At 34.7% G+C, this 26,673-nt stretch overlaps 1 protein-coding gene across 1 annotated transcript; it reads left to right on the forward strand.

The window, feature by feature from the left end:
• Positions 1–9,243: 9,243 nt before the first annotated feature.
• LOC132547316 (solute carrier family 23 member 2-like) lies at positions 9,244–25,519 on the forward strand. Its single transcript, XM_060211082.1, is given in 11 exon segments — positions 9,244–9,411; positions 10,516–10,673; positions 12,680–12,832; positions 12,984–13,011; positions 14,045–14,226; positions 14,518–14,638; positions 21,271–21,427; positions 21,883–22,136; positions 22,576–22,853; positions 23,553–23,644; positions 25,314–25,519. Coding segments are annotated over 11 exon segments (1,797 nt in total).
• The last annotated feature ends 1,154 nt before the right edge of the window (positions 25,520–26,673 follow it).

Genomic DNA, 26,673 nt, shown 5'->3' on the forward strand with positions numbered 1-26,673 from the left:
ATCCTATAAACCGTTCTTCATGAAAGAATAATTTTATATAATTTTAATAGATGTGATAAATCTAAGGATCTGTTGTTTCAGTTTGAAAGTTAGCTAGGGAATCGGTAAAAGGATAAAACATGCACAGATAAAGAACGATATGATTAACTTTTAGATTAGTATATGTTTACCCTTCCGGAGCACCTGGTTTTTTTCTCCGTGTACTTTTCGTGAGTCTCCGTGTCAATCTTTGTTCATAATTTTGCTAGTTTTATTTACCTTATGGTTGGATTATGATTCATCATAATAAGCCCTCAACATACAGTTATCAGTCTTCAATAGTTGCAGCAAGTATTCGATAATAGTAATGCTCTAGTGTACATGACAAGGGAAACGACCAAATAAAAAATACACCATAGAGTTATAAAAAGTTTTCTTCACGCCAAATAGAAATCTTAAAAACAACAAATATAATTATTACAACTGCTTTTGATGAGCAAGGGCAAATTGAAACAAACCATGTACCAAACTCAGCCGTAGCTTTATATTTGTTGACATACTTCTGTGAAAAAATGGCTGTTCTGTAGGTAAGTGTATGCGACTAAAATATTCATTTAGTTTTTTTTAAGTGATGGGCCCACCATTAATGACTGAAATTAACCGTAAATTCCGTCACGTATATTTTTATGCTGAGTGATTTGTTAAACTTATTCTCCATTTACTTAATAAGGGGATACATATTACTGTGTTAAGTGTATGAAGAAAAAAATGACAAACTTTTATAGCTTTAGCAATTTATTTGCCTTGTATTTTTCCAACCGTAACAAAGTTGTAATGACACGCAACAGAAAACACCAACAGAGAATAAATTATGAATGATATAACGAATCGGGCATGGTAATGACAGGAAGGTTAAAATCAATAAATGGTGTGGTATAACACAATGATTGGTCGTATGACGGTATTTAAGGGGAATACAAAGGACAAGTATCAGTAGTGTTTGCATTGTAACTCTAATCCACAAATGGATAGTGTCTTCATATAGGGTAGCAATGTAGTTCATGTCTTCTTGTCCTTTCCATCTGTTTTGAATCTTCTCTTATACAAAGCGCTTTACTTGATCTATTGTTATCAGGAAAACAGACGCAGAAAACTGAGTTAATTTCACTTCAAGGTAAGATACTTTATTTAATTTGCATTTTCCTGTTTTAATGTATTTATCTCACGGTTATTCATATTTGAAAAGTATTTTGTTTTCTCAAAACTTGAAAATAGAAACATACATAAGTACATCTGATATATTAAACCTGATGTAAAATATTTCTGGTGAGGAGTCACCTAGATACCTTTTCTGACTTTCTATTTACAGCCTCACAGCAAACTGGAAAATCATAATTGATTAATCATTTCGGTAAGATAGCAATGCATCAACTTGAAGATTAATTATTCAAAACTGCTAGGAGACCATGCTAACTACGTGTGGTGTAAACAAAGGCTATTTCTATATAACTAAAAAAAATTACATATGTTGCGAAAATAAGTTGAAATAAAGTTGAACAAGAGTACTTACTGCGAATATATATGTACACGTCGTTAATCAAGTGACCCTACCACAACACAGGAGTTATGTTAATATACCGTCATTAGGTATATAGAAACAGAATTATTGCAGGCTTTATGTAAATAAGTACGAATAAAATGTAAACCAGATTCATTTCCAGTGTGTCAGTATTAGTGTCGTGAGGAAACACGGTCGCTCAAGGTAAGCTTTTTCTCGTATGATGATTAACATACCTAAATGAAGGTATTCATAAAGACATGTGAAGTTAAGCTCAATCGAAGGTACCTGTTTCAGTTCATCGATTTGTTTGATCTAAACCATGAAAAATAAGGACAGCTGGTCACCGTGTGTGAATATAGAACTTGTAAGTACTGACAGTCGCGTTCTTAACATGTATGTCGCTGGCTCAAAGATGGCAAACAAAAAATTATTTAATGGCCGATAAAACTGCTAAATAGAGGATGTTTTATATTCATAAATATACATTGAACATGGAGATGTCATTTTACGCTGCCTCCAACACCATCTAACTGGAATCTGTCAATAAGCAATCAGTCATAATCTTTATCACCATTAATAACTGGTCAGGTTGTTACCAGTATATATACTGGATGTGACACATATAAATATTTAAATTTAACAACACTTACTATTAGAAATCGTGTGTTATAAAGTAGTATTAAAACAACGAATAAAACAAACAACATGATCCCATTAGATCGAGAGTGCGAACCCATGAAAATACTTTTTTTTTAATCTTAAACGTGAGACATCTTATTGCCCGTATGGTTCCTCACACTGCAAATGTTATGTCGAACCAAAACAAGAAATATGAGGATACCACAGTTCATTTGTCTGGAAAAAAATCTCAGTTTGGGATACATTTGCCACAGAAACATACCATCACTCATGAAGTTTATTTTTTCAAAAAGTTGATGATTGTGGTAACAGGATAATGCATTCTTTATGAATTTCTTCACCAATAAAAGCATCAACATCGTCTTCCTCCATTTGTTAATATAAATTCTTGCGTTTGGTAAGAAGTCTGCAAAATAAGTATTTCAATATTTCCATTTTTCATCAAACCCCAAAATAAAGAAACTTAAGTGTTTTCATATTGTGAGTACTCCTTGCTAAAAACAAATATATATTACATTTTTTAAAGGAAAAAAACAACTGTAAATGCTTGTATCTTTAAAGAGCGGATAATCAAATGAAAAAGATCTTACGATTACATCTGTCTCATTAATAAGAAATATTTCATTTACTTTGTGCGATATGAAGCTTGATGTATTTGATGCTCGTAAGCTTGCTTGTCGGATCAGTTGTAGTATATCTTGTATTCATTTTGGAACGTGACATTATTTACTTGGATTGACCGAGATATACATGGTAGGTGTCGTCCTTGAAGCAGAAAACGTTTATTCTTTCAGAGCACCCGGTCTACTCTCCTTTTTTACAAGAATCTCTTTTGTTATAAGTATGCCTATATTTGTAATGAATTTGGGTTTGAATTATGTTGGCATGTTGATATTTTCTTCTTGTTTTATCTGTCAAACCGATAATTATCCAATATACCGCATCTAAAGTTTCATTTTATTGGATATAATGTTATTAACGACTTTCAAATGCACTTGGACGTTGTCGACAGGATAACGAAAGTCCACGAGTCCTGAACTCCGACGTTGTCGGCACGATAACAAAAGTCAACCAGACCACAACTCCGATGTTGTCGGTAGGATAACGAAATTCAACAAGACCACAACTCCGATTTTTTCGGCAGGATAACGAAATTCAACCAGATCCGAACTTCGACGTTGTCGGCACAATAGCGGAAGTCAACTAGACCAGAACTCTGACGTTGTCGGCAGGATAATGAAAATCAACCAGACCAGAACTCCAAATAACGGCTCAGTAAAGTACATACCGTGACTATCCGGGTACGCCCCATTTCATTCATATTCAGTGATATAACGAGAAGGTTCAACCGAGGTAATTTGCTGTAAAATTTAGCGGCAGCTACCTGAGGAGATATAGATGATATTTCATGGATTTACATCCTTTGTGATATCTGAGTAGTGTACCTGGACTAATTCTAACACTGCGTTGATAGGAAGAAACCCTTCAACAACTTCGTAAGTAAAGTCATTGAAGTACACTCGACAGGTGGCTGTAAAACGGTCCTCATCATTCCAGGCACCACAGACTAAGTTCTCTGAGGCATCGTACCAGTATGTTAGTCCTATCAAATCAAATAACAGTAATGCGAGTGCATCGGACAGCACTCACATGTAGTGCATCACCGCGACCTGTTGCATTCCATGTGTTGACTTAAAACTGTGACACCATAACGCTTGAGAATTTTTTTTTTATCTTTGATTTGAAATATGAATTGCCCGTTTGTATTTGAAATGATTCCCCGATAGCACATTTGTACATGTATGTTGTTTTATACCCCGCTTCGTGTAAAAACAAAAACTTTAAACAACCATGTCATTTGCTATCAATATGTATATATTTATCTGGTTAATCTATTTCAATTACTATATACACACTGCACCATTGTACACTGAAAATATATCGAGGCTAGAGTCGTATACAAATAGGTCTATATTTATATATGTGTGAGTTAATGTATATACTTTGCGTGGGTCAGAATTCTGTTTCTAAAACTTTTGGTATCATTGTATGGATGAGATATGAACATGGAAACGAGTGGGTATGGTATTGTGGGTGCGTTTTGATATAAACTGTACCATTGTACAATCCGGGCAAATTCATGCATATATATTTGTATACACATTGTGAGTACCCGTAAAATGGATTCAAACATAATTTCGACAGCATAGAAAAATGTAATTCTAATGTATTCCCGAGTAACCTGTGTGAGGTCCTTCCTATTGTCCAGGTTATGGTGTGTGTGTGTAGAAACAATAAATGATAGTGTTTATATATATATAATGATTCAGGTATATGAGCTTTGTTCACAATTTACACAAAGTTCATGTGTCTAAGTTTGAATTAGTTTGAATTCATATATAACCACTAGTAGTTATTCGTAAATAAACTGATAGAACACGTACAATTTATAGTCGTACACGTTATGAATGTGAGCAGTTATAGTTAATGCTTGCATTCTTTCTTATGATATATAACATGTCGTTAGGTGAACATATATTTCCCACGCGTTGCACAGTACCCGTTACACCATACGTGTTTGTATGCTGGGTATCTAATATGTAAATATGCACGCTATTGTATGTGATGTATGTGGGTGGTTGTGTTTTCAATAGAATGGCAGTTTTTCTCTGGGATCCCCCGACGAAGATGGAAAAACGATCAGTCTTCCATGAAGGATTGGAAAGATTACCAAGGCACGGGACTGAAGGACATATGATTAATTGAAGGGATATAAGTGTCTGTATAGTATTGCTACCTGTGCGGTCTGGGTAAAGGGGTGCTACCACACGGACGTCCGTAGTAAACTTTTCAGTGCTTGCCCATTTCGGCACTCTTGTTCTATTATTTTTTCTCTCCTGTATTCACAACTAAAACGTGTTATGTGTCTACACGAAGTGGTATATGAGGACACGCGCTAACAGGATAAGGTACAAACCCATTTTGTTGTGTTTTGCGTTCTGTCCAGGCATTGCCCATTATGTCAAATTATATCGTCATTTTACATTAATTGTGAGCAAATCTTACCAGTGATTCAAGTATGAATTATAAATGATTGATTGATACCCTCATATATGTTAATGCATTTTTCCTTGATTAATTTTCATAGTTTATATCAAATATATATATAGTCACCACACGATCCAAACCGTAAACGTGCTTCACTCTACCGACTTCCTTCATATTAGTCTTATCATTACTTCACGTGACTTTGCTCTTTTTTGCCAATTCAGTGCTTTTTGTTTACACGACATGTCCTGTTTGTTCGTTTAATTGTATTTCTATAAGTTTTGTCAGTTTCAAATGTGGTTTAAACACTATAATTTAATCATGAAATTCAAGATACCGATCAGTTATTCTACTTCATGCTTGAGTTTCACATTTGAAAATGGGTATTTTTTTGTGACATAGAATAGCGATCGGTACCTTTTATTGTAAGGTCTACAGAAGATGTTTGATGACGTCATTTATCACTTTTGTTTTGGTGTAAATTCTTTTTTAAATTGCTTCATCGATTGCATAGCTCTCTATTTTCGTTAATTCATCAGTTTAATATTGTGTTTTATTGGTTTTTTAATTTTCAATGATTTTGTTAATGTTAATCCTACATAAATTAATTAAATGTTCGGAGTGTTAGACATAAATTAGACTACATTGAAGACATGGTAAATAAATATGACGTTGTGTGTTTAACCGAAACTCATAAAGATGATCAGGTTACTACCAATGGTTTATGCATTGATGGTTTTCATTCTCCTTTTAGACTTGATAGAAATTTTGTCGGGGATGGTATTTTGGTTTATATAAATAGTGTTTTGAAAGTTGATCGTTTGCCTGAATTAGAATATCCTGGTGATGAGGTAATATGGACTAAAATTAGCCTTCCTCACTCTATTTACATTATTGGAATGGCTTATAGATCAGAAAACTCTAACTTACCGTTTTGAGAAATGATCAGGTTATCTGTAAATAATGCTATTGATATGTCTCCTAATGCTATAGTAACTTAGGATTTAAATGTTGACTTCCTCACTGCTTCAAATAATCATGTGCTATTTGATATCGTTAACTCCTTGTCACTAACTAATGTTATAACAGATCCTACTCGTACTGGGCGTACTAGATCCTATACTATTATCTGATTCTATTTCCTGTATTGACTCTTCTGTAATTTCTATTGATAGATAGTGACCATGATGGGTGTACGGCTTCAATTAATATTTCTTTCCCTTTTAAACCAACCTTTAAACGTAAAATTTGGTAGTACAAGAGGGCAAATTTCGCAAAATTCGGTGAACTTTTATCTAATTATAAGTGGATAGACATTTTTTTATAATTGTGACACGGTTAATTCTGCATGTGATCGTTTTATAGACATATTTCTGTCCTTTGCTAATGAATGTATTCCCTGCAAAGAAGTAAATATACACTCTAATGACAAGCCATGGATGACCTCTGAACTTCGAAAAAAACTTAAGAAGTAGGGATAGCCTTCATAAAATATCGAGGTCAACCAAACGTTTGGTAGTTATTGATAAATTTAAATCACAGCGAAATAAAGTTAATAACACGAAAAAGCATGCACATTTTTATGAAAATGTCTTTGATATTCGTCCTCGGATCCAAAGTCTTATTGGAAATTAATGTAAAGGTTAATTAAAACGTCTGATACGTCACAACCTATACCTTCTCTTACAGATCCTATTACCAATGATATAATTACCAACGAAACGGGTCTTGAAACCCTATCTAACTGCAGAAAAAAATAGGAAACTTCAACTAATGTATAAGATGCATAATAAGTTAATGCCTGAATACCTCTATCATCGTTTGTTGCCTTTATCTGGCGAAAACAATCGTTACGAGTTACGTAACAATAATAGTTATGGGATTCCTCCTTTCAGACTGTCTCTAACTAATTCTTCTTTTCTACATTCTACTCTTTACTGGTGGAATAACTTTGAAAATTCGGTTCGATCCCAACCCACTATTAATTCATTAAAATCTTGTTTAACATCAAATAATCAGTCTAGTCCACCAATTTACTATAAAATTGGAAATCGCAAACTTAATACATTGCATACTTAGCTCCGACACCATTGCTGTTCCCTTAATTATGACCATTTTAGAGGTAATCTCTTTGAGAATGCATCTTGTGAATGTGGTTATCCTTGTGATAATGTCTTTCACTATTTCATTGAATGTGAACGTTTCTCGAACGAAAGATTTTAGTTCAAAATTTAAATGATTGGAGCGTTGCGTGGGATATAGAAATTCTTTTGTTTGGCGATTCTCAATTTTCCGTAGACCTTGATGCATGTTCTACAATTTCATTGCGTTTTTAGGTGTGTATAGATGTTGCGACGTTTCTTGTTCCTGTTATCAACTTATACACGTTTTATTTAAATTGACTGGTCGTAATTCATATATCATGCCATATGTGTACAATGTATTATATATACAATGTAGTTTGGGTATCAAAGTCAGCTTCACGCTTCAGTAGCCTCAGAGTGGTTCAGGGTCACATCATGCACTTAGATAGTATTTGTTCCCGTGGGAATTTTTCTTTTTTCATATTTTGCCCTAGTTTTATTGAATTTGAGTTTGAATTATGATTATGTTGTTACGATGTTGGTGTTTTCTAGAAGTTTTCAGTGCGTATGTGTGTCTAACACACTTGCAGCTGGTGGAAAGTATGAGAGCTGAGAAGTGTTCACGAAATTTTGGATTTAAAATAACAACTGGATTCTCTTACAGTTGCTGTAGTGAACGGAAGTCAATGTCCCTGGTTTGGATTGTCACCTAGCATTAACAATCCAAAACATTTTCGAATGTTTACATAACAAATTTCTATATTTGTTTTCTTCTACTCTTCTGTGTATGTTTTGTTTGAATATGGTTGTTATAGTAACCTGTTTTATTTTATGTCTCACTGATCTAGTTACTTTTGTAAACGATGAACCTAATCATAGTTAAAACGTTTGAATGGTCTTTTTAGAGTCTACATGTCTGTTTTTACATTCAAGTATTTCAAACAGTTACTTGAAGATGTAGTGAAAACTTTGCATCTAAATTTTACTGTTTTAATGAGTTTTATTATCAGATAATTTTCAATAGAATCTTTAAAGTTTTGCAAGTTTATATAACTTTCTTTTTAACTGTCACAAAACTCTGCTAACCCATTGCTTTTGTTATTGAGTTTTTCATGAATACTTTCCCCCTTAATTTTAACATATGATATGACATGATATGATAAGTGAAAGCATATTATTGTAAATAGTACTTCAGTTCCTTGTTTGTGTATGTAAGTGTTTTCCTTGTCGCTATATCTTCATAGTAAAATGAGAACTGAACTTTAACTTTGTTTTAAGACATTTTAAAAAATCATCTTAATTCATTTTACAAATCATGTGATTTGAGCTAAACTTAAAGAAAGTAAAGCATTGCATATATTTCCTTTAATTCCAATAGGTTGTAAAGTATACCATACACATGTTCTATCTAACGTATCGAATATTTTCTGTAAACCAATAAATAATAGAAATGGATTGTTTAGCGTTCTTTAAGTTATTCATACTACTGTATAAGGAGTAGTAGATATGACTTACCACCTTTACGGAATCCATTTTGTTCATCAAGCAATTTACCATTAATTTTTACCCATTTCGTTAATCGATTATTTAAGAAACTGCAGTAAAGTTTACATGGAAAAGATTGTAGACTTGTTCCTTCGTATGTTAACATGACCTGAGGGTCAGTGATATTAAGGTTTATATTAGGATTAATCAAATCTCCTTCCCACTTACCTTTTTATTAAAAACATTAAATGTGTCAAGCTTTATGAATAGAGAAGGTTCGTCCATTTCATAAATTTCACCAGGTACATTTTAAAATATGGCATTTAATTCAGGGATAATCTTACAATAAGATTCAACATTTAATCAATAATATTCTCGACTTTCCGTCATACCTTTTAATACCAATTTGGTATAATCTTCTCAGACAGAAGCGTTACCATCAGCACCATGGCCGAAAATGATAGACTTTCAACTCCTACGACTGACGACACGGGGGACAAACTGGTTCCGAATGGTGAGGACGAAGTGACAGTCGAGTGTGAAGAAGTTCCGACGCTTTTGTACAACGTTTCAGACAGAGTGTCCATCCGTCTTGCTATTTTCGTTGCCTTTCAGGTAAGTACCCGGTGTCAACCTTACAATTACACAACACGTATGTACCTCGTCAGTATAAACAAGGCTGTCTGCTAAGTTATCATAATATATCATAAACATATGTTAATTACCACTTGCTTCCTGAAGAAAAGATCCCTACATTATTTTAAAAAATATTAAGGATATATTCCTTTGACATTTCGCCGGAAGTAAGACATAATAAAAATGACTGCCAACATCTTGGACTTTTTATTCTTAAACACTTTTTTATCTGTAGTTGTACTTATAACCTAAACAAATTCAAATTTAATATTTTTTTGAAGAAATTTCACGCGTGGACTACTTTTTTTGACGGCGTAGTTGACGGCGTGATTTGGTTTATAGCGTGAACAATCTTCTGTTTGCTAAGGTACTTCTCCCGAGCATAACTTTGGAAGTCTTGGGTATATTTAAAAAAAAAATAAAAATACATGGATTATCAATATAGATGTCAAATTCGTGAATTCCGTCTTTGTCAACCACTTGCACGGATTTGTAGGACACGAGAGCAATATTACGGCATGTTCCTTGATATTGGAAACAAACTGATTAATTTGAAAGCTTCGAGACTCCTTCTTTTACAATAATGAAAAGATGGTCAGATAAAGAATTTTAGTCATTTTGGATTATTTTCATTTCATTTGGATGATCTGAAGTATAAAACTCGTTCAATCAAATGAAAGCATTTTCGAATTATTAATCTGTAAATATCCAAGTAGCATACCCTTCCATTGTAACGAAAGACAACAATTCATTCTAAGAAACGTTTACCGTGAAAATAACAAGGAATAACTGTTATTCAGGGGGAAAAAATAACATATGAAAGCGAATTATGTACTGACATATTCTGACGACTTCAATGTAAAAAGTAGTGCGGAAAAATTGGTGTTTTGCTTTGAATTTACTTCTAAAATCAAACATTTCAAGAAATCATTACCAGAAAAAAGTTGAATACTTGTTTTTTTTTTTTTTTTTTTTAATTTTTCAGAAGAGTTCATCCTTAAATGTGTACATATTATGAAATGTATCAATACCTGTTTAGTCGAAATGTGTTTCCTAGATATTTATGGTAGATCTCTTTTTCAGCAAGCCTTGATTGCACTGTCGTCTTCCCTGGTTGTATCTTCGTTCGTATCAGACATCGCTTGTGCGAACGAATTCCCAGACATTAGGAGAGACCTTCTAAGCTCTACCTTACTGATGAATGGAGTCACCACTTTCTTAATGGTCACCATGGGGACAAGGTAAGATTTATATATAAATAGATGAGTGACGTCAGCATTAACATGGTGTTAATAATTCTAGAATCAATCCTGGGCGAAAGTGTGACCAGGTCAGACGAAGCTGAACTGTGTATTTAGGCATAACGTATCACCATATAAAATGGTAAGCAAATATTATGATTATAAAACGTAATCTAGGATTTAAAGTGACAAAAGTTGTTATAAAAATACAATTTTTACACTTTTTTGGAACATGTTTCAGAATGGGTTGATTATTAAAGATTTTCTCCAAATGTTTCGAGAACACCGCGTAACATGCATTCTTTTATTTTCGGGGATGTTGGACTGCAATTGCTCTGTCCATTCGGAGTATATGTCTTTCATAGGAAGCTGATGAACTGATTGGTATGTATTGCCATGGTGGTATCCTTGAGGACTACGCTTTACTTTAATTTGTTTTTAATAATAAGCGTTTGGCCTTCTTTTTTTATTGTTCCTTAAGGTATCAACAAGAAACGTCAATGAAACGCCCAAGAAACAGAAATATTTTTGTCTGTTCCTGCAGTTCAAGGAATTGGAACTTCTGGATTTATATTCATGAGAAGTGCCTTAACAATGGAAAATCTATCCCAAACTTCTATATTTATATTTAAGAGAAGTACCTTAACAACAGAAAATATTATGTTTCTGTGTATGTAACTGTGCTGCTGACACCATATGATATGAGTATCATATAAAATACGCATTTGATTTCATTTCAGTAATAAATTCCTTAACTTAAGTATGTTTTTGTCTCTCCAGTTCCAGATTCAAAGGCTTGGGTGTGTACGCTCTGCCTCTGGACTGGGAGGGGGTGTACTACAGAAGTTTCGAGTATCATGGTTCAGTCCTTCAGATAGGGCCTCTGTGGCGGAGTCAGCCTTGCTTTTTGAAGCGCTTGTCGTTTCTGTTGAAAACAAAAAATCAGCCTCTCTCCTACAGAGCGAATCTCCTTCATCAGTCATGGTCAAGGAAGATGTACGCTAGTCTAGAAACCCTTCTTTGTCACGTGCTGAGACAATATGAGGCCTGGCTCAGACGGGCCGTTAATGTACGTGTCAGCTTGAATCGTTCAATCAATCAGGTTTCCCTTTCCTGCTGTCTACCAGACACGAACAAAAATATTTTGCGATCGGTTCAGGTGTTTACAAATTTCCATCGTTGGGTGTTGAGTAATATCTGCCTATCGTTTAGCGATCGCCAGTTTGCTTTCTTTTCATGGCGGGTCGGTGGCAAGTCATCCTCCCTTCTTTCTCCTTTGATTACGAGATTCGGTTTGGACTAGGGTCCGGCAAGTATCTCCAAAGTGGAAGCGGTCTCCTAAATCTGCAATAATTGTACAGAAGACACACTATTAAATAGCACCACTTAATAGAAACTTAGAGCAAGATACAGGAGAGTCAAGCTAGATTCAGAAGCGTCAAGCATTGAATCAAACCACATCATGAACCTGTTTCGTATCTTGGTTTGTCAATTATGATGAGGACCTAAACTTGGAGGCCTAGGAGGTGACTGAAAAAATCTAAAGTAATTGGATAAAAAATGTCTAAGTATTTTAAATGTCATCATTTCTACTATACTATTTACTTTAAAACAACCCATTTCGCTTCTATTTTTACATGATTGGAAACTAAAATGCCGCCTTTTAAAATAATATATGGGAGTGATCTTTGACGTTGAATATCTGCTTTCCATGATAATGAAAATGGTTTGTTAGTTTTTCTCGTTCCTTCTTTAATTTTGTTTAGATTTTGACCTTTCATCTCTTTTTTCTCAATTAATATCTTCAAAAGCATGGAATCTATTCTCATCTTACATATTGTTTATTTCTTTCCTGTGATTATTTCCCTGAAATTCGTGATATTTTTCATTGAACAATTGATATGAATGAGTAATAGGAATGGCATGAACAATGTCAATATTACATACAGGAGTAGCATATTGCACTTTAATTTCGAAGTTTTGAAATTTCCATATTATTTTTGTAGACTTCCATTGTTCCAAGGTCCTGCAGCCGATTATGTGGTGCCGTTGGTGGCTTTGCAAATGATAAATCCAGATACTTGTAAAATCACAGACGGTAAGACCAACCATGTGACTTTTGCCTTGTTATCAGGTACATAAGTAATGTTGTGACGGAAGTTAATTATAACATAGTCCTAAATGTAAGATCTTCCTTTCATTTACAGAGTTGAGAAGAAGACCGACTCTTAATGTCAGTATGGCAATGGACGACGTTGGTCCCAGTATCCAAGGCAATACAACAAACCTGCATCTCCTGGAAATAAAAAGAGAACTTGCCCTTTCCAAACTGCGCGAGGTAAGGAATACGTCCTTAAAGAATAACAATTTGGTCTCAACATCTGACTCATGATGCCTTACATAGTGAAAATGCTGTCGCTAAATGAATGCTACTGCGCACATGACCTACATTACGCGTAATATATGCAATCAATAGAACTATCATAACTTTACATTTTCAAAGTGAAGTTTGGTAGATCATGACATGTGCAGTGTGAAGCCGTCATGGTTTGTCCTGCTGAAAAGTAATGTTACTCAAACATGTGATGACGTATAATTTCGTCCCGGTAGCTCATACCGGTCAAATTGCCTTTCACAGTATTACGTTGTAATACAACCCAAGACCATAATGCTTCCGACGACGCTGAATTACACAAACGTTACTTTAACGTTATTCCGGCAAATGGTACTCCCGCACATGACCTTTATTAGTATCAAGTCAAGTCTGTAAATAGCAATATCACGTCCGACAAGTCCTTGTTGGTGAATTGCTGGTAAACTGATGGGACGTCGCGGGCAAGTGTTTACACCTTGCAATCAGTTTCGCACAGCTCTCGTACTGATTCGTCTACGTCCTTGAATGCTTCTGGCAGTCAATGAAGAAGACTAGAGCTTATGACGTAAATACGACGTCATTATATATTTTACCGACGTGACATCACATGCGAATGTTCTGTTCTTCGGCGGTCTCGTATTTGTGTGCTGAACACGCCTTCATAAACAATGAATACAACTCATTATAGCTGTTCTATTTGAATGTGTTTCACCTATCAAACAAGAAACTAAAAAGCAATAAAAAGAGAAGAATATTCTTAATTATTATTTTTTTTATTAAGTAAATATAACTTCTTTTTTCCGTCAGTATACACGTATTGCTCGAAACCTGATTTATAAGTTATACCGTTTGTAATTTACAGTTCCCTACATTTTTACGTGTTCCAGGATCATAGCTTGTTCGATTGAACAGTTATAATTGTATAAGACCATTTTAACGTTTATGTTAGATTTCCCATATATTTATCCATCGAATGGGTTTCATTTTTCCTGAACAGTTTCAGGGGTGTTTGATCTTGGTTGGGATTATCCACACTCTGCTTGGACTTACCGGTGCCGCCGGCATTCTCCTTAGGTTTGTTGGACCCGTTACTGTCGTTCCGGTCATGTTATTAGGTGGTATTTTCATATCAAAGGCCAATGCGAAGTTTGCAAGAACTCATTGGGGATTGTCCATTGCGTAAGTATGAGGAAAATCTAATTCGCAATAAACGAGGTATTGTTTAACCAATTATGTTTCTGTTGTTTACAAAGATGATAACAATTGTTCTGGGAATTTAGTCCTTGTTAACTTGGCATGATTAAGGCAACAATTAAGATCGACTGGAATAGGAATATGAAAAGGATAGACACTTGATGACAATGAAATTATTTCACACATAATTGTAATATTTCTTGTAGCAGATGTTTATACCTCATCACTTCGTGTTTACAATATAACACTCTCCCTACGACTTCTCTTGTTATACAGCACAGCGGCCACCGCTCTTGTCTTGTCTCTGTATCTCAGCAAACGGAAGACGCCCTTCCCAGCGTGGTCGAGGAAAAAAGGATTTCATATATACTGGTATCCCTTTCACCAAGTCTTCTCGGTAACTGTACTGTAAATTCTGTCACCTTTTCCTGAAATGAAATGAGCCAGTAACTCTGCTCAGACAGTTTCACGTCGTTAAAATTATTTCACACATAATTGTAACATTTGTTCCTATTAGTCAAGAGATCGTCACGTGTCACGTGTAGGCCATCCTCAGTCAATATTTCCCTACTTGGTCGATACATGTAACACCATGCTGACTTTATCTAAGGTCAATGTTTGATAAATATGCCTAAAAATATTTTTCAAACATTTTATTGACAAGACATACATAACATGACAAATATATCCTCACACAGGAGGGCTCTCATACTTACACACATCACTCACACTTCTCATATTCCTGACTATTGAATACATGTACACACACCTACACACACACTTTCAGTCTTGAATGTTCCTTGCACATGAGTTACAATCCTTCCTTTTTTTACATATATGCACAAAATAGGTAGGGTCTAAACTCGGTGTAAAATGGATACCCCAGGAAATTAAGGTCAGAAGGCATGACCAAACTGTGTCATCCCTGCTAATATGTATTGCATTTTCACATACTTGATAAATGAAAAAGGGGATTATAAATGTTGTAAATGAAGGGAAAACAACAAGATTTCTAAATGTCCAATGCATCCTCAAAACGTCCCCATTTTTTCTGAAAATCTATTTTTATTGTATTTTATGGCTAGCCACTTTTCAATTTGCATTGTCTTACTAATTTTTTTTTAACAAATATCAAAGTTTTCATTTGACATTAGTAAATGTGTTTTTTAACAATAAAATGAAGTGATTTAAACAAAGCCCAAACCTTGGATTTCAAAACAAAATGTCTACATCTTGGAAAGATTGAATTGATTTTTGTATAGTGCATACCAAGCAGTAAATTCTTCAATAAGTTGGACTATGAAATAACACTCCGTGAATATGTGTTCCACTGTTTCTGGTTCTTGTTCACAGAAGCTACAAAGCTCACTAGATATTATCTTCATTTTTACTAAAATAGAATTCGTGGAAAGAATTCTATGACAGATTTTATATTGAAATGCTTTAAGTTTGGTTTCACTGGTACATTAAAAAGAACTAGTTTATATATCATCCCATTTCTTGCTTTCATCAAAATTGATTTTTGTCTTACTCTTTACTGGCCTAATAACTATTCCTTCAAGGAACATTTTATAAACACACTTCAAGTCGTTTTTTAGTTATAATTAAGGAAATGATGTCCTTCTGTTTAATAGGTGCAATAGTGTTACCATTTGCTGCTGCTTGTCTTAATTCTATCCCCACTTCCTTTCCAACTTATTAACTGAAGTCAAATGCTCGATAAAATCAAACGAATGTATATCAGAGAATTCAATATAGTTTTTCAAACTTCCATTTTTTATAAAGATCACTAATTACTTTCAACCCATTCTGTTTCCACAAAATTGATTTTCTTATCTTATTATATGAAACCAAATTTATCAAACTCTTGCCGACAATATGTGATCTCAAACTGTATTTCTGATAAAGCAAAACAAATGTCCTGCCAAAATTTATTTTTCATATTTTTTATGACTGAAATTATGTGCTGCAATTTCTTTTTTCAAAATTGAGTCTTTCCATATCCTGTAAATGAAGTGAAAAAGTAATGTCTAGAAGCTTGAAGTTGACCATTTTAAATTCAATTATGGACATATTCTTTCTTCTGCAATTTCTTGTTTCAAATCCAATAAAGAATTGACTTTTGTAAATTAATTTTTAACACTGATATAACAGCAAAATCTCCTTAATGTGTACAGCTGTTGATAATGAATATGTGGAACCATCTAGGAGGAGATAAGCATCATCAGCATATTGTTCAAGTTAAAATTCTTTTCCAGATAAAACTAAACTTGTTATACCATCATCCGATTTTAATGAAAGAGCTAATGTTTCAAAAGCAATTATAAAAATATAAGGATATAATGGGTCTCCTTGGCGGCAGCCACGCTCGAGATTGAAGAAGGGTGACAAGTGACCATTATTAATAATACAACTTTTAGACTCAGTATAAAGATCTTGAACCATTTTCTTAATGATGAAACAAAATTCAAGATTCCAATGCCTTATTTTTCTTCCATTATATGCATTACATCATATAATATTCAAGTATTGTCCCCAATAAATCTATCTTTAATGAAACCAGTTTCAGATTCGCTTATGTTGTTTGGAAGTACCAATTTGATTCGATTTGCTATGGCTGCCGAAGCTATTTTGTAGTCAATGTTTAAGAGTGATATTGGCCTCCAGTTGTTCAAGTATCGCCTATCTTCCTATTGCATAAATGTGATAATTCCTTGACTTTGAAATTCTGAAAGATGACCAGTACTGTAAGCATGATTTATTGATCTACATAAAAAATATTCCTATGTCTTTCCAAACAAAATTATAATATTCTGCTCCAAAACCGTCTGAACCAGGACTCTTATCATTTTTCGTATTTTTCAAAGCCTTATCTAATTCGTTTATTGATAAAATTCCTTCACAACTATCTTTATCACTTTGATTTAACCTGATCTGATGTTTTAACCAATATTAATTTTAAACATGTATTGAATCTGGTTGTTTAGAACTACAAAGTGTTTTAAAAAATTCGACCTCAGCCTGGATTATTTCCCCTGGACTATCGAGAATGCTACCATCTTCTGTAATTAACTCTGTTACAGATTTATTTATAAAGTTCTTTTTTTCTATATTACAAAAATATTTGGTTGCTCTTTCTCCATTCTCATACCTATTGGCATTTTATCTTATAATTAATCCTTCGATTTGTGTTTTTTTTATATTCTCTAACTGCTGTTTTTTATTTTCATACTGTTTACAAAGTTCTCTATTAGGTGACCAGATTGATTTGATTATCTAGTTTAATCATATCAGTTTCAAGCCTGTTTTCTTCCTTCCTGGTATTCTTGATTGAAGCTATTGAATATGTCATTGTAGTAGACCTAATTTCCATGTTCAGGATTTTATTCTTATTGCTAATGTTTCTGGGCTGTCCTTATCCCCAGAAGTGTAATATCAACGGTTTCAGTATTGCAATCTTTTACTTATTGTATGTAAGTTAAATCATTCAACAATGATACATGTTATGTTTCCAATACCCTGTACCCCTTTCGGAATTTTTCAAATTAATTTCCAAAACAATACATAAATGATCAGTTTTATATCCTGGTATAATTTTGCAATCCTTTGCTCTCAAGTATATTTCATTATAAGTAAGAGTCTACTTTGCCTTACTGGATTTCTTTGCCTCCAAGTAAAAGATTTTAAATCTGGTTGTAACTGCCGCCAAGGGTTAATCAAATCATATTTATCTATTATGTCTTTTACCATTTTGTGTGCCTTATGATTATTATTGTTACATATATTATGCGTATCTATATTCTTATCCTGAATAGCACTCCAATCACAACGTAAGAGTACTGATGAGATATTGAAAGCTTGCAGGTTATTCAGAATTGTTGTAAAAAGGCTGGAATCCTGATTTGGACACTACCTAGTGTTAAACTTTTCTGATTAGCTACGATATCTAAAATTATGAAACGACCTGCATTGTCTATTCTACTACTATGTAATGAAAATTCAAATGTATTTCTAAGCAATATTGCTACACCAGCTGATCGAGAACTAAAGTTGCTAAATACACATTCTTTTTCCCATGATTGTTCTACTTCATCTGTATAATGTGCTTCTTGTAAACAGATAATATCTGCCTTTTCTTGTTTGGCCCAGTGGAACACATCTCTCCTTTAAATGGCATCAGAATATAAACCCCTTACATTCATAGACATACATTTTATGCTACCCATAGCAACTAGGATGACACAGACAGTAGCCCATTAATCCTGCCCTTGGAACCCCCACACACCACGCCTGTCCCCACCTCCCCCGGATAACACCTACACCCTTACACAATACATTTAGAAAGTCTACGACTGTATTGGCTGAGCACATCTGATTGTTACTTTTGCTCTCATGCTCTCTATATTTTTAAAGGAGAATAACATGAAAAAATATACAGAAATAGATGGATTGATAATTAAGAGACTAACCCCTAAAATTTTGCTGTATTCTCAAATTATTTCATAGACTTTATTGACTGAATCTGAAGCTTTTTAAATTTATCAAAATCAATACTTTCAGTGTAATACATACTTTCAGTGTAATACCAATTTTCAAATATACTTTCCCATATCAAGACCTAATTATGTTGATAATCATATCTAAACTGACCATTCAATATACTCATATATATATACATACGCATGTATGCAAAAACTTCAGATAGTAATATAGCACACAAAAATTCTTACCTTGTAAATATAGCTTCCTTAAATCCCACATTATCACTCACACGAATTTCAAATTGCTCACAAAAAATAGATAAATAAATAAACAAATAAAAAAAAAAAAAAACATTTACAAAGCATAAGCAACACTACACTTTTGTCTACCAGCTTTGGAACACATCTTCCACACTTTGGAACAAGCCAAAAGGTTTCCTCACACCACCACAGACCGCGAAGACACGACCGTTAAAGTACCACGGGTTTTCAATGCGATTGTCACTCTTTAGTCTGTTTATTAATCCTGTATTGTCCCCTGTAACATTATATACCAGCTTCATTGTCCCGATTAAGTCTTTCCTTTGTCTTATCACTCTGTTTCTGACCTGTTAACAAATTTTACCACTACAGGTTTGGCTCCTCTTGTAGCCCTCCTGGAAGTCTTTGGACAGCAATAAAGCCCTCTCTCTGTATAAGCTGACTGATCTTCTTATTAACTACATCACAAAAATCTTTCACTTAGTCTCTCTTATTTTCATCTTCCACATTTTCCATCTCCTTAAAATCCATAACCTTGATGTTATTTCTCCTGCTGTACTAGTCATTGTAATTTCTCTGCTTTATACCCTCTTGAGCCATCCTTTTAACTTCTGCCATCTCCTTTGAAAGAGTACTCTACCTCATTCTGTCTCTATATGCTTTGTCGCTTCAGTACCCGTATCTCTCTCTCTGTTTTACTTGTAGAGATTCTTGTAATTTGTGTTTAAGTGAGTTAACCGTATCCAACTCCTGTCTCATTCTGTCAGAAATATTCTGTTCCAGATCTCTCTCCAGGTCTTTCCTCATGGCTTGCACTATGTTACTCACTATCTCCTGAATGTCCTTGGAGTTCACCAATCCTGCAGCTAATGCTGTTAAGTCTGCCTTTTTTACCTTATCCAACTGTTCCTTTATCTTTGCTATACCCTCTCTGATGTCTTCATCTACTACAACACTCTGCCTTGTTGAAGGACTCCCTCTAGATCTCCCAGTCTTGGTGTGGGTAGACATGCATTTATAGCACAGGTAAATTCAGGTAAGAACAATAGGTATCTGTGTAAGTGTATATTCCTTTGGTAATCCAGGTATACAGGTGACAGTACTACAGGTGAATACAATTCACAATCACCATATTTCTAAATCAGTTTATCCTTCAAAATCATCAAATCCAAAGTTCTGTTTCAGAATCCAAAACTATTGGTGTGTTCCAAAAACACTTATACGTCTTTGTGACAAAACTGTAAATGGAATTCCTAATAGAAACATAACTACATCCACAAAAACATAAGAGCAATCTGAGTGTGTGTTGCCTACTCGGTAGCCATTTTGATGCTCAATATGCATAAAACTTGCTTCAATACTTTCTCTAATGTAAGTAGTACAGTACAAATATAAGATAAAACCAGGATTTAAAGTCAACTTCCTGCTGGTTCCATGAATTAAATGCGAACATGAGCGATAACGATAAAGATGAGTTTGAACGACTAAGAATCTGCTGTAATATTAACGAAAATATTAATTAAAAAAAATATATAAAAAAAATCAGTATAACTATTGATAACATTAGAACAACATTATGCGTCATCGATTCATAATCAATTGCATTGAAGACACTTCCGATGAAAAGGTGATACGTCATAAATACATCGATTTTTTTCTACAGCATGTGTTCATGAAAAGCAGAGAAGAAAGAATGTCCTATTCTATTGTAAACAAAACAGGCTGAAGAGAATAGAGATACACCATTTACAAACTTGAAGTTTGACTAAAGGTTGGGGGCATAAGAAATCTTGAATAGAGAAATGAATCGTGTTAAGGGTAAAAAAGCATAGACGAAGGGAAAAACGGTGAGAAACCTTTTCAGTTTAGAAGTTAAAATTACATTAATATGACATTTAATAGAATAAAGAAGAAATGAAGCATTTAGACATAACAGAACAAATTATGGAAATTGAAACAGAATACATACCGTTTTAAGAGGACATTTCCTAACATAAGAATAACACGGAATTGAATTTTGTTTGTTTGTTTATTTATTCAATTATGTTTTTGATGATATGTAGTTGTGCGCTTTTGATTTACATTGTGGATAACGTCGATGAACCAAATGAAGATATTAAGCAAATACTGTTTGATATTTATTGAACGCATCATGCTTCAAAAATATGCCACAAAATCCTTGTTGTAAAAATCTTTAATATTATTTTTTATCATTTACATTCATCGCGGTAATTCCAAACTGTGTGTTCTTTTCTGTCTTACTTTTTATGGTCTGTTTGTGTTTTAGATTCTGATTGGTATACTCGTCGGCTGGAGTTTGTCGGCTGTGTTGACGTTGACAGGGGTACTTACAGATGATCCGTCTAAGGCAGAGTACATGGCAAGGACGGACGCACAAGCTGACATTGTCACAAAGGCCGAATGGTTCAAAGTTCCTTACCCAAGTATATTCCTCTAGTTTACAAATCTATTTAGCGGTGTAATCACAAAAAAAAATAGCGCTACTTTCGCTCGCGCAGAAGATATTTGCTTTAAACATACAAAAATATTGCGAATATGAGGAATATAACTGTGACGATAAAAATACTTATTTCAAATTCTAAATCCATATTATCCGCGGAAAACCACTTATTACATTTCCATTTTAGCATTTAACATTTTAACACATTGTGACGCTTGTAGCAGTAGAGTGCAGCAACTTTTTTTCTTTTAAACAAGATCTATCATTCAGCTTTCAAAATATCCTCACCACAACAAAAGTTAAAGTTAATATATGTGCCGTTGTACTGTAATGTATCATTTACCACCAAATCAGCTTGGAAAATAGTTACACCGATAATACTTAAATTCAAATGTTATGATACTGTATAAGGTGTTTACATTTCATCTTCTGTTCCAGATCAATTTGGACCGCCATCTTTCGACACTGGGGTATTTATTGCTTTCTTGATCGGAACATTTACTTCCATCCTCGATTCCATCGGAGATTACTACGCATGTGCAAGAACATGTAACGTGCCTCCACCGCCCCGCTATGCCATTAACAGAGGTATTGCAGTAGAAGGCTTTGGGAGCACTTTGTCAGGAATCTTGGGATGTGGTCATGCTACCACAACGTACGGCGGCAACATTGGAGCCTTGGGTCTTACAAAGGTAAGAACTGAACATGGAGAAGGTGGAAATCATCAGAAATATAAATGTAAACTGCGACGCAAGTCCTGACACCATTTGCGGTGTAAATGATATAATGTAGCCACAGGTACATTGAATTAAAATGTAATTATGGATCATTGCAACGTTTAGCGCATGTTCTGTGAATCAAAACATGCAATTTTGGCTTTGTATCAATTAATCGTTGCACATAATTATTATAGCACAATAGCCTAATAGTTACATAAACTTGAAAACAAAACAAATATGCTTGGATCTTTACCTTCCTTTTTGGAACAGTAAGACTTGTCTCCGATTTCAAAATGTTTTTCAATTTTTATACCTCTTTATCAAGATAATTTGCTGGTACATGTTTTCGCTATGTTGTTCTTAGTCTATACCCTGCAGGTGTTTGCCAATAGTGTTTGTTCTCTCTACTTAGGTGGCGAGTCGTGACGTCTTACTGTGGACATCGCTCATTTATGTAGTATTCGGCCTTGTCGGAAAAGTTTCTGCTGTCTTCATAACCTTACCAGTGCCGGTTCTCGGTGGCGCCATGATCGTCATGTACGGAATGTTCAATGGCATTGCCCTTTCCAACCTCCAGGTGATATCACTTTCGGCTAATCGGAATCTCGCTATTTTAGGGACCTCTTTATTTGTGGGTCTCATGGTCCCCTACTGGTTAGAGGAATATCCGGAAGATCTCCAAACAGGCGAGTGACGTAGTCAAAATGTCAGCAGTACATTGAACGACAAGTAATTAATCGCACTCAAGAATGGCATTAAGAGGGTTGAAAGCATATGAGGACAACTACCTTTACAGACCCAATATAAACTAATATTAACATGGAGAATTGTACATTTCATCGTCTCGGGTGTTTGCAATCAAACAAAACATGCACGTCTTCAGTCACCTTATTCTTTGCTCTGTAAACAATGTCTTCCGTAGGTATGTGACGACGACAACTTTTGTCTCGTTCAGATCTTCAAGTAGCAACGTATGCAATTTCAATTCATCTTCGATGTGTACACTTTGAGATTTCATAACTGATCTCGATCATGTCTCCAAGTTGCTATGTATGTCAACTATTGCTTCGATGTTTTCGAAATATTTTGTATATGATTGTATTTCATAATGTGGCATTGTAAACTATCGATAATAAATCTAAGGATTTACTCTTTGAAATGAGGAAAATTTTTCTGTTGTATCATTTTGTAAATATGTATCAAAGGTTTTGCACCGTGTTTCACGATTAGATTTATCGGTTCTTTCTATCAGGAGCCTTGTCAATGACGTGTATGTACATTGTGCGTTTATATCTGGAGTACATAAATATGACGTCTGATATTCTTCGTTTAACAATCATTATGTCAACATCAGTTTCTTTGTTAAGAATAACCTCTTTTTGCAGGTAGTGCCTATAGCGACAATATAACAAAGACATTGCTGTCAAACCCTATCTTGTGTGGTGGGGCAGTAGCTGCCTTTCTGGATAACACCGTACCAGGTAAATCATCTGATCATCGTTAAACATGTACACTAAATCTTTATCCTGCAAATCATCGCAAATAACACATGGATAATAAGTATGTATACTTTTGTCTGTTTCATGAAAGCGAATATTATTATATTATTGTGATACAGAAATAGGAAAACTATTCTGATCGCAAAAGAATGCTAATTTACAGCAGTCGTCTTTTGCATCAGTATTAGGAAAAGCATGACACTGATAATAAACACGGAAGATAAAACCATGCTCGAGGCTTCAGCCGACGTCATGCCGTTGTATCATCAACAGGTATGTTTAATAATGCGAATGTTTGACAAGCTCAGTATACCAATACTCCTTCGCTCATGAGACCTTATATGCCGTACTAGATCTTGACACCTTAGAAACTCTTGTAGCCCAGGACATCTTAGAGAGTGTACTAGCCCGTGACACCTTGGAGACAGTATAATACTAGCCCGTGACACCTTGGAGACCATAGTAGTCCATGATACCTTAGGTACCGTAGTAGCGTGGAGACCTTAAAGAACTGTCTTTTTCAATGTTCGGGTAAATGAACTACACGGTCTACAACACGTAATGTACGACAACGATATGCACTGTTGCAATGCACAAAAGTGTATCAATATTGGTGATGTAATAGTCTGCTGCGACTAAAAAAACAAACCTGTCGAAAAAAGCCGCCGGAAACAAGTTACTGTTTTGACAAATACATTGCAACTAAGGATGGTCTAGGCGTTACGGTGGGCCTGCGTTAAAGCTACAGTCTGCACCAGATTGTAGGTATATGTTATATGAAAATCGCTTTGCACTACTGTCTGTCCAGCATATATTATTATTCGTAATGATACAAAACACTGCTTTTCCTGAGTCTGCATTTAAAGATCCACACTGCTCGGGTGCACAGCTAGACAGTGACAACGCTCTGCGCTGCTGTCTCCCCAGCATGAATTATCATTTGTAATGATACCAAACACCGTTTTTCCTTAGTCTGCATTTACACTGCTCGGGTGCACAGTCAGACAGTGACAACGATTCACCATTTACAACCACATGTACCCGTCAGCACGTCGTGCTCCTTTGTGCCGACAAGACATATTAATTCCGCTGGTAGAACTACGAGATCATGTGGTTATTGAAACATGGTGGCATTAGATGTTAAATTTGCATTTGGCTATAATACCATGTTTAAACAGTAATTTATAGCTTTTCACGTGCTCGAATATTCTGTAAGATTTCAAATAATCTTAAAATTTACGAAATAACCATGACAGATTACATGATATATGTCACCTGCATATAAAGTTATATTTATTCAAGACACGTACAAGGAAGTAAACACATATATGGTGACCTCTAGGGGAAATATTCAATTTCGTTATGCGGCATAAAGCTTGACGTGTTTGATGCTCTTTAGTTTGCCTGTTGGTTCCGTTGTTGTATACCTTCCCCTCATTTGGGAACGTTACATTACGCATTTGGACTGACCAAAATTCAAAATTTACATTACGGGTGTTCTGAGGAAGAAACTGGTCTGATTCCCTTGTACTTTTTTTAAGGAGTCTGCGTGTAAATCTCTCGTTCATATCCTGTGATAGTTTTATTTAATTGGACTTTGAAATATGACTCATTTTACCAGTTGGTATTTTTGTTCAATATCTTTTGACAGGTACAGCGAAAGAAAGAGGTATAACAGCATGGCAGGAGCCGGAGAAAACTGGACAATCCCAGACATACAGTGAGGGATTGGAAGTGTACCTTCCTCTTATACCCGCGCGCTGGCTGTCGTGGAGAGGGATGAAGTACTTACCCTTTTGTCAGTATAAAGCTTCGGAGGATATAACAAAGACGGACAAGTCTACACCAGAGTGCTGAGGGAGATGGGGTGACAACCTCCCTAACACGGGCCCGTGGCTACTGCATTTCTGAGAGAGCAACAATATCTGTCGAGACTGAGACTTAATAACCATGCTCGTAATAAAGAGCTTATGCCTAGGAACTATGGCAAAACAACGTTAAGCGACCATGCCATATATCATAGCTCAGAGTTGAGCGTAACAGAGACAATTAATGGTTAATCATATTGCTACCATCTTTTGTATATAAATTGATCATATCATAATGCTTTCATTCTTGATCCTTTATCGCTTTTAAATCATAACTTTTTCCAAGTTGCAAAAAGAGACACAAACTTGACATTCAGGGTGTTTTTCATGTTCTGATTTCTATGTTTTGTAGAGAATAAAGCACTCGGAGAAAATATTTGAAAATACATGTTCATTCAAATACAATTTTAGCTAAAATAAGAAATACATACGTTGTATGTGACTTTTTTTTTTAAAAAATCATAATGGAGTTCTATTGTAACTTTCTTGGTCAATAACAAATACAGGTGCTTCTTTCCGCATACTCCCGTTTAGCAGAGTTTTAACAGATTTCGGTAAGCATTGGAGCCAAACACCTCCCGATTAATAATCAACTTTAACATCTTCCGGTAAATATTAGAAATATACATCTTCCAGTAAATATGTCAGCTTTACACCTAACAGTAAATATTGGATTTTACATATCTGGAAAATATTGGTGCTGATCTAGCGTAGTTTGATTTCTTCAATATACATGTTTCTAATGTTAACTTTATGTAATGTTTGAAAAAAACATCAAAACTGACACAAATCATATATGCATACGTAAATGTTTGCAGATGTTTGTGGAAAATCAAAATTTGCCGTAATTAATGACAAAATCAACAAGGGTGTGTGTACTCACCTCCTTGCACAATACCTTACCCCCTAGCATGATAACACACCCTCGGAGTATCTCAGTCGAGGGCTAAGATTCTGTAACTTCATCCCATCCGAGTCGTTAGCCTATGTAAGGATGTTACAGGATCTAAGCCAGAAAATACGATCACTCAACCCCTGGCACAATCATTCATCCCCTATCACAATAAATTTCATAATTTCATATATCTGATTGTTTAGAACAAATCATAAAGTTTATTCCTAAATTCTGAACCGTGCCAGTAT

The sequence above is a fragment of the Ylistrum balloti genome, unplaced genomic scaffold (genome assembly GCF_031769215.1).
Source record: "Ylistrum balloti isolate Yb309-2 unplaced genomic scaffold, AGI_CSIRO_Ybal_v1 Utg369946, whole genome shotgun sequence".
Lineage (NCBI taxonomy): Eukaryota > Metazoa > Mollusca > Bivalvia > Pectinida > Pectinidae > Ylistrum > Ylistrum balloti.